The following is a 13,651-nucleotide window of genomic DNA, read 5'->3' as shown; positions in this document are numbered from 1 at the left end:
TATAGGGTTATCCGCTGATGCATCTGAAGATGCGATCCGGACCATTTGTCCAGCAGATCCCACTGAAGAGTTCTTGCGTGAAATCTGCCGAATGGAATTGCTTCGTAATAAGCCACCATTTTTACCAGGACTCTTGTGCAATGACGCACTGACACTTTTCCTGGTTTTAGGAGGATCCCGATTAGCTCGGATAACTCCCTGGCTTTCTCCTCTGGGAGAAACACCTTTTTCTGGACTGTGTCCAGAATCATCCCTAGGAACAGTAGACGTGTCCTCGGAAAAGCTACGATTTTGGAATATTTAAAATCCACTCGTGCTGTCGTAGAACTATTAAAGATAGTGCTACTCCGACCTCCAACTGTTCTCTGGACCTTGCCCTTATCAGGAAAGCGTCCAAGTTTCTTTTAAGAAGAATCATCATTTCGGCCATTACCTTGGTAAAGACCCGGGGCGCCGTGGACAATCCAAACGGCAGCGTCTGAACTGATAGTGACAGTTCTGTACCACGAACCTGAAGTACCCTTGGTGAGAAGGGCAAATTTGGACATGTAGGTAAATGTCCCTGATATCCAGTGACACCATCTCGTCCCCTTCTTCCTGGTTCGCTATCACTGCTCTGAGTGACTCCATCTTGATTTGAACGCTTGTATGTAAGTGTTCAAATATTTCAGATCTCACCGAGCCGTTTGGCTTCAGTACCACAATATAGTGTGGAATAATACCCCCTCCCTTGTTGTAGGAGGGGTACTTTGATTATCACCTGCTGGGAATACAGCCTGTGAATTGTTTCCAATACTGCCTCCCTGTCGGAGGTAGACGTTGGTAAAACAGACTTCCGGAACTTGTGAGGAGGAGACGTCTCGAATTTCCAATGTACACCTGGGATACTACATGTAGGATCCAGGAGTCCCCTTGCGAGTGAGCCCACTGCGTGCTGAAACTCTTGAGATGACCCCCTACCGCACCTGAGTCCGCTTGTACTGCCCCAGCGTCATGCTGCGGACTTGGCAGAAGCTGTGAAGGGCTTCTGTTCCTGGGAATGGGCTGCTTGCTGCAGTCTTCTTCCCGTTCCTCTACCCCTGGGCAGATATGACTGGCCTTTGCCCGCCTGCCCGTATGGGGACGAAAGGACTGAGACTGAAAAGACTGTGTCCTTTTCTGCTGAGATGTGACTCGGGGAACAAAAGGTGGATTTTTCAGCTGTTGCCATGGCCACCAGGTCCGATGGACCGCCCCTTTATACGGCAATACTTCCATGTGCCGTCTGGAATCTGCCTCACCTGACCACTGTCGTGTCTTCGTCTGGCAGATATGGACATCACATTTACTCTTGATGCCAGAATGCAAATATCCCTCTGCGCATCACGCATATATAGAAATGCATCCTTAAAATGCTCTATAGACAATAAAATCTTGTCCCTGTCAAGGGTATCAAAATTTTCAGTCAGGAAATCCGACCAAGCCCCCTCAGCGCTGCACATCCAGTCTGAGGCGATTGCTGGTCGTAGTATAACACCAGTATGTGTGTATATACTTCTTAGGCTATTTTTCAGCTTCCTATCAGCTGGCTCCTTGACGGCGGCCGTATCTGGAGACGGTAACGCCACTTGTTTTATAAGCGTGTGAGCGCCTTATCCACCCTAAGGTGTGTTTCCCAACTCGCCCTTACTTCTGGCGGGAAAGGGTATACTGCCCATAACTTTCTATCGGAGGAACCCCACGTATCATCACACACTTCATTTAATTTATCTGATTCAGGCAAAACTACAAGTAGTTTATTCACACCCTACAAAATACCCTTATTTGTGGTACTTGTAGTATCAGAAATATGTAACACCTCCTTCATTGCCCTTAACATGTAACGTGTGGCCCTAAAGGAAAATACGTTTGTTTCTTCACCGTCGACACTGGAGTCAGTGTCCGTGAGGTAAATGGGCGTTTTTACAAGCCCCTGACGGTGTCTGAGACGCCTGGACAGGTACTAATTTGTTTGCCGGTCGTCTCATGTCGTCAACCGGCTCGCAGCGTGTTGACATGATCACGTACTTCCACAAGTAAGCCATCCATTCCGGTGTCGACTCCCTAGAGAGTGACATCACCATTACAGGCAATTTGCTCCGCCTCCTCACCAACATTTTTCTCATACATGTCGACACACACGTACCGACATACAGCACCCACACAGGGAATGCTCTGATAGAGGACAGGACCCACTAGCCCTTTGGGGAGACAGAGGGAGAGTTTGCCAGCACACACCAAAATGCTATAATTATACAGGGACAACCTTTATAAAAGTGTTCCTCCCTTATAGCATTTAATATATATTTATATCGCCAAATCAGTGCCCCCCCTCTCTGTTTTAACCCTGTTTCTGTAGTGCAGTGCAGGGGAGAGCATGGGAGCCTTCCCCTCAGCCTTTCTGTGAGGGAAAATGGCGCTGTGTGCTGAGGAGAATAAGCTCCGCCCCCTTTTCGGCGGGTTTTTTCTCCCGGTTTTTAAGAACTGGCCTGGGTTAAAATACATACATATAGCCTTAATGGCTATATGTGATGTATTTATTTTGCCAATAAGGTACTTATATTGCTGCCCAGGGCGCCCCCAGCAGCGCCCTGCACCCTCCGTGACTAGGTCAGTGAGCCGTGTGACAACAATGGCGCACAGCTGCAGTGCTGTGCGCTACCTTCATGAAGACTGTGAAGTCTTCTGCCGCCTGTTTCCGGACCTCCGTTCTGCCGTCTTCTTCAGCGTCTGTAAGGGGGATCGGCGGCGCGGCTCCGGGACGAACCCCAGGCTGACCTGTGTTCCGACTCCCTCTGGAGCTCAGTGTCCAGTAGCCTAAGATCCCAATCCATCCTGCACGCAGGTGAGTTGGAGATCTCTCCCCTAAGTCCCTCGTTGCAGTGATCCTGTTGCCAGCAGGAATCACTGAATGAAACCTAAAAAAAAAAACTTTTCTAAACAGCTCTTTAAGAGAGCCACCTAGATTGCACCCTTCTCGGACGGGCACAAAAACCTAACTGAGGCTTGGAGGAGGGTCATAGGGGGAGGAGCCAGTACACACCATGTGACCTAAAAGCTTTTTTAGATGTGCCCTGTCTCCTGCGGAGCCCGCTATCCCCATGGTCCTGACGGAGTCCCCAGCATCCACTAGGACGTTAGAGAAATATATATATATATATATATATATATATATATATGACCCTGACGCACCTAGCCACTCAGGGTACAGAATATAGTGATAGCAATATGTGATACAGGAGACTGGAATCCCACACAACAGCTACAGGCACACTCAGTCACATGTACAATGCAGAAGTTATTACATATAAACAATAAAACCACTGGACTAGTAAACTTACACATAAATGTGTATGAGTATAGATATAACAATGCAAAGTAGATACTGGATGTATATCACCAGGGTTGGACTGGCCCACAGGGTTACCAGGGAAACCACCGGTTGGCCCCACTGCCTGAGGGCCCACTCCTTCCTCTAGGGATCAGGTTCCAGACTGTGCACTTGAATTATACATGGTAGATATGTTGCATTACACTGCACTAAACTAATGTGTATTTCAAGCCTCTGTGGAGGCTGGCCACACCCCCTTTGTAGGCTGGCCACACCCCTAAGTATGGGCCCCTATAACTGCATTCCCCGGTGGGCCCTTCATGCCCCAGTCCGACACTGTATATCACAGAATACTTGTACTAAATATTCATATAGCAGTACACATGTTCTTAACTAACACTGTCTAAAATGACATGTAGAATACTTAAGCGACTGTAACTGCACAGCGTTGATGAGACAGGTGGCTTTACAGAGGAGACAGAGACCTGCACTCCCAGAGATCAGACCAGCTAGTAGTGAAGATGACGACAAAATCTGTGTCAGGGAGAGAGGGAGAGTGAGATGCAGCTCCAGGGCGGGAACACCAGCAGTAGATGGTGCCCGGAGCTGGGGGAGGGGCTACAGGTCAGCGCCTTATCCCCTATGCTGGTCCTCACCACCGGGTACTGTAGAGCCTATATGAAACGGATTTTAGTGCCCTGGTGAATATAGTGGGGCCCCTGTGCAGTACAGTGCCCACGCTAGCGGCGCAGTCCGTATCCTGGGACTGCGACAGGACTGCGGTTAACCGGCGCGTCCCACCTGGGGGACCCTCTTACCTCCTCCTTGATGTGCAGCCACGCGATCCTGGAGAGCGTCAGCGGTGGTGTGCCTCATGACCGGTGCGCCTCCGCTGCAAGTACCTGGGAACCCGGCCACAGGAGTATGCAGAGCTGCTGGGGAGGTGATGGAGCCGCAGCACAGAAAGTTAGACTGACATAAATAGTGCTGCGGCCCTTGAAGTCTTCTTAAAAAGCTCTTTTCAGGGCTGCCTAGTGCAGCCCCACCTGTTAGTGACCTGCACTGCAGGCACCAACTTACAAAACGGAGCTCCAGTGCCTGGAGGCGGGGCTATAGAGGAGGCGGTGCAATGCATCCTGCGAAATCAAAGCTTTAGCCTCTTGGTGCCTCGGATCAAGATCCAACTCTACACCCCAATGTATTCTCTGTGGCATCCCAGTGTACGCCGCTGCAGAAAAATTGTTTTTATTGAAAGCTGTCAAATAAATCAAACACTAATAACATTATTAATGCTAGAAAGCATTAAAACATGGTTGTTCTAGGTTTCTAATACATGATTCGATTTTATCTTCATTAGAACATTAGTGCAAAAACAAAAAAAACAAAAATGTTTAAAACAAAAAATACATACAAAAAATAGTATTTAAGCACCAGCCTCAAATCTCCCACTGTGATCCACTGTACGTGTGATTATGGGATAAAAAGCTGTCATTTAGGTAGCTTATTGATGGCTTGCTTCGGTCTATGGCAGTGATGGCTAACCTTGACACTCCAGCTGTTGTTGAACTACACATCCCAGCATGCCCTGCTACAGTTTTGTTATTTGGCCATGCTAAAACTGATGCAGGGCATGCTGTGATGTGTAGTTCAACAACAGTTGGAGTGTCAAGGTTAGCCATCACTTGTCTATGCAGTGCCGCTCAACGATGCTTTTTTGTGCCAGCGCTAATGCCGTTTACAGCTCCACTCGGCTACTCAGTATGTCCTCTGCAGCTATGCGTTTCCTAACCAGGGCGCTCATATATCGCCGGCCCTGCCGCTTGTAACTGCAACAGTGTAGTGGCTACCAAAACCAAAATAAAATGCTTCTTTGGTTTAAACATTTTTTTTACAGCGCTTGTTGGAAGCTTTAATATTATCAGGAGTACATCTCTAGATTACAATTTTATAAGCAATACTCTATCTCAGCGGTCACCACAATCCGTGTAGTTCGACCCTGGGGTGCTGCTGCCCGACCTCAGGAGGAGTCCGCAATTGACTCTCCTGAGTCCTCCCGCTCATCCGTAGCACTCCTCCGCCTCGGAGGAGACAGATGCTAAAGGTCATACTTGACCTCTAGCGTCTTACAAGGATCACATCACTACTCTGAAGTGCCGGTAGCGCTCAGTGCTGGGAGAAGATGCACCTTTCTGCAAAGCTGCATCTTCTGCTATGTCACCCCTGGCAACAAGCATGACACCCCCCTGGCAACAAGCATGGCACCCCCCTGGCAACAAGCAGGTAATGTAAAAGTAATTAGAAGCATTACTGTGGGGCAAAATCTGTAATGGGTATTGTGGTGTGTGGTAGAATGTATCACAGGCACTACGGTGTGTGGCATAATGTATCACGTGCATAGCAACAATATCACTGTATTCATTAAATGCATTGTTGTTTTTCCATGAAACATTTATTCCATTTTCATTAAGTGACCTTCAATTTTTTTGGTTATTAGAGAGATTTTTTTACCCAAAAAAAGTTTTCATAGCTCTTTAGGAGGTTTAATTTTTTTCAAGTAGCTCACACCCAATTATGGTTGGAGACCGCTGCTCTGTTTTATTTGGCTACGACAAACAGAGGAGCTACAATTCAAAGGACTTTTAGGATAGGAATGTTTCTTATAGAAGATACATACAAATGGCCACTTTGTTAAAACCTGTTTTATTACATGCATATTCTGTACACTGCAATTTATTACTTGTCTTTTTAAACTATTACAGTAATTAAACCTTTTATATGAACTACAAATGTGGATTGTAGTCATTATATGCACCTGGGTTTTTTGTTTTTGTTTTTTTAACAGCACAGTATCGAAGTTTCTTGGGTTGCTTCATTGTTGCTTTCCTAAATTGAGTCCGCTATTTCTATTTACCAGGTGTGTGTGCGCAGACACACTTGAGTATCTGCTGCTAAGTTACAATCTTTTTATATTATATATAGATTACATACATACATACATACATACACATCCGCACCATATGTCCATTTATTTATTATTACATACAGTCATAAGCGCCTAGATTAGAACAGGTTATTTTAGATTTTGGGGAGAAGCTTTGCTGGGCCTCCCCTTATGTCATCACCGTAACATGGATCTAACAGACCTGCTATTAGTACATCCAGTTTTCACGGATCTAATAGTAATAGCAGGCAAGAGAGACCAACATTCCCATCCCAGGTGTCACCTCCAAAACCGTATGCAGGGTTGTCAGGAGTCAAATGAATTAATTACTGGCACCCTTCTGGACCCACTAATGACAGCATTTTCAGAACGCTGCTCCATATAAGCATTTTGTGCACAAACTTTTGCGCTGACAGTCTGCTAAATGATGATATCCTGGCGAGAAACTCACCCTAAACCCGGAAACTTCATTGTAACAGTTGCAGTGGCGCAGGTACCATGTGACATTCATATTACTACAGGTCTTCTGGCTACCTTCAACTAAGGGATAAAGAAAAACATAAGGTAAGAGAAACAACAGACCACAACTGCATTCACATGAGAGGTTCAGGGACATGGTTCAGCTTCATTTTAGTCAATGACTGGTCATTAAAAATGATCTGATTTTTTTTTTTTTTATCGTCAAGTCTACTCAGACACATATGTGCATGTCTGCTTTCTTGTTAATTCTAGAAGGCTTGGGATGACAATGTTCCTTTCTCCACTGTGGGTGGATGGATGGATGAGAAATGACTGTCTGGGAACTTTAGGTTTTTTTTTAGGGTCATGAAACAAGCTAGAGGCTTGTTTCATGACCAAGTCAAGGTCTGGTTAGCATGACTGGGTTGTGGCTTCAAGGGGTAAACGTAGGGGAATTCCCACCCTTCTATATTCTGATAAACAACATTTTTCTAAAGCACAAAATGTGGGTTTCATGCAAATACACAAAAGCTCTTAGAGATTGTAGAGTTTGAAAACAGATTCTTCAACACATGGTGCACAAAAAAACAAACAAAAAACCTCTGGTGCTTTTCCACAAGGACCAGAGGTTCTATGGTTATGTTGATAGACTGCTGAAATTCTAGATTGGCATAAAACACATAACACCGGCTTGGTAAATCTTTCCATAGAAGCGATACAAAGGGGACAAAGCTGCTATAAATGCAAGTCAGCTGTAATGTACGGAACCAAATGCAATGATTAGCTATGCAGACTTGTACGTATCTATGTGACCATGTGCACACTTGGTTCCGTAGTAGTCCTCACTAAATCAGTGTGCACTTGCATCAATGCCACCCCTGGTGCAAGACATCCACCTAAACCAAACAGAATTACACACACGCACAACTCTGCATAGCCTGCAATTCATCTACCTCACTAAACTGCCAGGTATCACACAGGTACTCGCCTTCAAGTTGCAATGAGGATGTTTTGTATATGTTTCAGCAACGAAGCATGAACAGCGCAAAAACGCTTGTCCAAATACACCTGTCCCAAAATGTCCTGTACCTAATTGCTTCCATAGTCTAATATCTTTCCATTTATTCAGAGTTGGCTATAAAAGTTCAATCCAAAAGAAAGTATATGTAGAGGTCAGATATACAGTTATAAGTAGTAAACGGATCGGAATTTATTAGATTTTTCCCAAGCAATATTACGTTTTGTGCGATGCTTGCAGCCTTCCCCGATGCAGATATGTTTAACAGGTCCTATCACATGGATGGTCTGTGATTCAGTACTTATAGCAGCAAATCCTTGATTTAATGCATTTATTTTATTTTTTTTGCAAGACTCTTTGCCCTTACTTTTATCTACACCTATTTCTGCCAGCAGCCTGCTCCCACCATGAAGCTGCCTCCTGGTTGACCTAGTCACTGCCACCGGACTGAGCATCAAAAGGTGGAACAGTGACTCCTCACTCCTGGAGAGGAGACTTCTAATCACAGTTCAGCCCTTTACTAAAGGGCCCCATACACTAGGTCGTTTATGTTGCACTCGTGATATGTCGGTTCCCACAGGCATAGCTGGAATCGCATAAGATACATTGTATGCAATAGGACCACATACAATGTATCCTATGCGATCCTGCCACCCAGGAGGCTGCCGGGTGGTTCAAGGGAAATCGTAAGGGTCCAACATGTCGCTGTAGTGTATGGAGAACTTAAGTTCTGCACACACAAAGTAGGTGCAAGGTACTGGGGGCTTCATCTTGATCCGAGGGCCCTGGGGTCATGTCCTGTTCCTATGGAACTCCATTCCTTGTGTGATTTCATGATGTTACCTCCAGAACAGACACAGCAGCCATTTCTGGGAGCAGCATTTTTTCTCTCCCATCTGTAGTGTTGTGATGAGGTTTATTGCCGTTTTCTAGGGCTCTTGATGGTTTCTGGCCCGTATCGTTTGCACCTCCACATTCTCCTGGGTTCGGCAACTTCAGCTGTCCTATCAGGTTATTCCCTCAGATTCTCTATATCTGGGAATGGAGGTATGTCCAGGGATCAACCTAGAGAAGGAACAGTCTCCCCAAAATTTGCCTACTCCAAATAGGACTCCTAATTGATTTTTGCTGAGTGTCCCGGGTGGGTGCCCTGTGCGCGAAATGTGAGGCAAAGTACCGGTGACTGTGGAGAGGTAGTCAGAATAATTAGCAAAGGGTCTGGATTGTGACAGACCAAAATCAGATTTGATGATGTTTATAGAGCTTATCTGAAAGGTCTCCAAGTATCTTGGGAGGCAGACACAAAGTCCAAAAGAACTCTGGAGTCCCTTCCATAATCTGGGCAGGTCATGTTCAATCCTGGGCAAAAGTTAAATAAGGACTAAGAGGAGACCCACAATATAGCCTAGATGCTAGTTTAGAGATGGAAGATCCATACACATCTAATAGCAATATCAGAACTTAGTCCCGTGGAAAAATTAGCAGGATTCATGGCAACTGAACCACTTTAAGCAGCCTATAGCCACAAGAAGGGACGCCAGAAAATTCAGACACTATTTTCTTAACTCCAGATTTACTGGAGGGGCTGTTCTGTAAGATACACCGGCTGCAGTGATTGGAGGTTTAGATCACAGAGCCCTAAATTAGATTATATATATTACAACTTTCATACATATTTTATAGCAATAGTGACCAGACATCATTCACTACTGAATGAAACACTAAACAAAAAGCTATGGTGATCCAAAGATCTTATCACTGGGGCTCACATGGCAATATCTGTGCTAATTATAACAACGTAAACTGTATTGATGAGATGATTAGAACGCAGGTTTTTTTTTTTTTCAAATGTCATAAGTTTAGAGGACAAAAGTACCGAGGCAAATATTAAGGGGTCTATTCATGAAGCAGTGAAAAGTGTGGAGAAGCGAGCCAGTGGAGAAGTTGCCCATGGCAACCAATCAGCATTGAAGTAACAGTTATAATTTGCATACTATACAATTGTATGGAGCAGCTCATTGGTTGCCATGAGCAACTTCCCTAAAGTCTCACTTCTCCACTCTTCACTGCTTCATGAATAGACCCCTAAGTATCATATCGCAGAACTGAAATCAACTGCTATAGTTAGAGTGTGAGATCATTCAGTAAAACACAGACACCATAATAAAAAAAAAAGAGTGACGGTATGAACCATGCATGGAATCAACATACATACTGGTATATAACAGAGATTCACTACAACAACATTGCTATATATGCAATTACAGTGTGCAACCCTGGGGAAGACTTTACAAAACCAAAGAATAATTTCACCCATTTATGAAGTATAAATAAATATATTTTTGATATTAAGCACTTTTAAAATTATCTGTACTGTCTGTGCTCTTTCTGGTGGTATATGGATATATGAACTTGAATCATTAGATCTTTGGGAGTCCACCTTCATAGTGAAATTATAAGTACATTGTGAATAATCTTCTGGAAAGTAAGAGCTCATCTGGATATATAAACAAATGAAACCCCACACACTCGCACCTAAGGAACTGAACTAGGAGAGTAAATGATTTACATAATTAATTTGACTGAACCAACAGCTGTTAGTGGGTTGCCAACCATAAATCAAAAACATGAAATAGAAAATTAACAGCACTGCATTCAAATAATGCAGCAGTAACAATGTTCATTCTAGCGCCCTGCACCGTTCACAACCCGCTCAGTTCCTCTTTCCTCCCAGGAAAGAGGTACTGCTCGGGCTGTGACGGGTAAAGAATGCTAGACTGAACACTATAAAAACACTTATTGATAATAATACTGTAATAGATTGATCAATTATTGATAAATATACACATTCATAGATAAAGACAATAAAGACTGCATGAAAAAGAGGAATCACAGTAATATAAAAAACAGCAATAAAAATGTTACAATGTAATTACAACAAATACACTGATCAAAAGGTCTCTGCATGAAAATTCAAGAGATCCTAATCAAGGAGCCCTACTAAAAACAAGCCACAGATACAATAACAGACTTCTGCAAAATCATTAATACCCTTTTAAGGCATGTGACCTGGGAATTTTGCCGGGTCTAAGCTTCGTGACCTTGGTTGGGGGCAAAGTCGGGGACCCGGGACTTACTCCCGGGTTGTGTCCTTTCACACATGCAGTAATCCCGGGTTGATAAACCTGGGATTTAGCTGCATGTCTGTGGGCGGTATAAGCATGCAAAAGCAGCAGAAAAGTGATAATGAGGTTCATATAGTGACCAGCTTGAAAAATCGCTGAATTGTAGCAAAATTGCAGAACTCTTATCCGAGAACAATGAGATTGGAGCCACCAACTGATCCCACTGAGTGGATTGTTGTATTGCACCCATGTATCAACTTGTCCCATGCTGTGTGTGGACCACCAATTAATCCAAATGGCAAGGCAGAGCCATGTACAGTATTCATGATCTCCGGGATGATGACAAGATCCAATACCAACAGCAGGTGGTCCGGTTCCCACTCGTACCCCATCTGAAAGTCCCGGCAATTACCTGGCAGTGACGGGGGGAGTGAAGTTCCTTCACTCCCCCCGTCACCCGGCTCCATAGAGGTGCAGGCAAATATGGACGAGATCGTCCATATTGGCCTGCATGCACAGCCGACGGGGCACCAGCGATGAATGAGCGCATCGTTCATCGCTAGTGCTCCACACTGAAAGATATAAATGATATCTCGTTCATTAATGAACGAGATCGTTCATATCTTTCAGTGAGATCGACCAGTGTGTAGGGCCTACTACATGACGACTCCCAAAACTAGCAAATGTTACATCAATGCATTTCACTGCAAACCTCATAACCAATTTTTCATTAACGCAGGTATGCACGCTCCCGATATCCACTGTAATGGGAAACAGTGCAATGGCTGTGGGAATTTGTACTGCAAAAGAACACAGATAATATATATATATATTTTTTTTCTTTTCTGAATAGCCTCTACCTCCAAAAAATGAAGAAAAGAAAATGTTGGGTAACAGTTACAATGTTTATTTCAGACCAAAATAAATCTATTTTGATATTAAAAAAATGCACCATACAGCTTATTTGTGCATTTAAAAAAATGTATGTATATATTAAAAGATTTAACTTTTTTAAATTTAATTATAAACAAAACAACGACAAAAAGTGATTTTGGAATAATTTTAGGCAAATGAAGCAACAAAAAAGAAAAATGCTAAACTACTTTTTCATTAAAATACTACAATAAATACATTAACAATTTTTAAAAAAAATATGGGTAATTTAAGGCCATTTTTTTTAAAACAACTAATAATTACATGTAATTAATGCACTTATTAAGCCAGTGGGAAACTTCAAATTGCCTAACTCCTTATTACGGTGGGGGCGTTTTTATACCTGCTCTGGGGCTGCGAGAAAATAGCCGCGGACATTCCTATAGAAATTACCATAACTGATTTTTGTGCCCAGCCATTGAATAGAAAAAAAGAAGAAGCTTTTTTTAAAATCCCGGCAACAATTGAATATGCCACAAAGCCTTCAAATGCAAGTTTTCTTTATACCAAACGTTGGTCTTTCCTGAAGGTCATAATACAATCACGACATTCCCCCTCCAAATAATAACGGGATCAAACAGTTCAAAAATATGCCAAATATTTGAAATTAAACACAGTAACCCCCCAATTCTGTGTGGGCATTTCAACAGAATAGTACCCCTTTACCACTGCCACTAAAACCCGTTATTGACGTGATAACCTGGGGTGCATCGCAATGAAAATAAGATTTTACTCACCGGTAAATCTATTTCTCGTAGTCCGTAGTGGATGCTGGGAACTCCGTAAGGACCATGGGGAATAGACGGGCTCCGCAGGAGACTGGGCACTCTAAAAGAAAGATTAGGTACTATCTGGTGTGCACTGGCTCCTCCCTCTATGCCCCTCCTCCAGACCTCAGTTAGGATACTGTGCCCGGAAGAGCTGACACAATAAGGAAGGATTTTGAATCCCGGGTAAGACTCATACCAGCCACACCAATCACACCGTATAACTCGTGATACCATATCCAGTTAACAGTATGATAACAACTGAGCCTCTCAACAGATGGCTCAACAATAACCCTTTAGTTAGGCAATAACTATAAATAAGTATTGCAGACAATCCGCACTTGGGATGGGCGCCCAGCATCCACTACTGACTACGAGAAATAGATTTACCGGTGAGTAAAATCTTATTTTCTCTGACGTCCTAGTGGATGCTGGGAACTCCGTAAGGACCATGGGGATTATACCAAAGCTCCCAAACGGGCGGGAGAGTGCGGATGACTCTGCAGCACCGAATGAGAGAACTCAAGGTCCTCCTCAGCCAGGGTATCAAAATTGTAGAATTTAGCAAACGTGTTTGCCCCTGACCAAGTTGCAGCTCGGCAAAGTTGTAAAGCCGAGACCCCTCGGGCAGCCGCCCAAGATGAGCCCACCTTCCTTGTGGAATGGGCTTTTACTGATTTAGGATGCGGCAATCCAGCCGCAGAATGCGCCAGCTGAATTGTGCTACAAATCCAGCGAGCAATAGTCTGCTTAGAAGCAGGAGCACCTATCTTGTTGGGTGCATACAGGACAAAAAGCGAGTCAGTCTTCCTGACTCCAGCCGTCCTGGAAACAAAGTTTCAAGGCCCTGACTACATCCAGTAACTTGGAATCCTCCAAGTCCCTAGTAGCCGCAGGCACCACAATAGGTTGGTTCAAGTGAAAAGCAGATACCACCTTAGGGAGAAACTGGGGACGAGTCCTCAATTCTGCCCTATCCATATGGAAAATCAGATAAGGGCTTTTACAAGACAAAGCCGCCAATTCTGACACACGCCTGGCCGAAGCCAAGGCCAATAA

General features: G+C 44.0%; 1 protein-coding gene across 6 annotated transcripts in view; it reads right to left on the bottom strand.

Annotated features, from left to right (window-relative positions):
- The window catches only part of TMEM87A (transmembrane protein 87A), a 94,419-nt gene that overhangs the window by 68,932 nt on the left and 11,836 nt on the right, over window positions 1–13,651 (bottom strand). For all 6 annotated transcript variants that reach the window (XM_063947494.1, XM_063947492.1, XM_063947493.1 and 3 more), the window contains exon 3: window positions 6,742–6,830. In XM_063947494.1, the coding sequence (XP_063803564.1) occupies window positions 6,742–6,801 (60 nt within the window). In that variant the 5' untranslated portion in view covers window positions 6,802–6,830. The remainder of the gene's footprint in view (window positions 1–6,741; window positions 6,831–13,651) is intronic.

Source organism: Pseudophryne corroboree, chromosome 12 (assembly GCF_028390025.1).
Source record: "Pseudophryne corroboree isolate aPseCor3 chromosome 12, aPseCor3.hap2, whole genome shotgun sequence".
Lineage (NCBI taxonomy): Eukaryota > Metazoa > Chordata > Amphibia > Anura > Myobatrachidae > Pseudophryne > Pseudophryne corroboree.
Note: the sequence above shows the minus strand (reverse complement) of the source record. Positions and strands in the feature narration are given on the sequence as shown.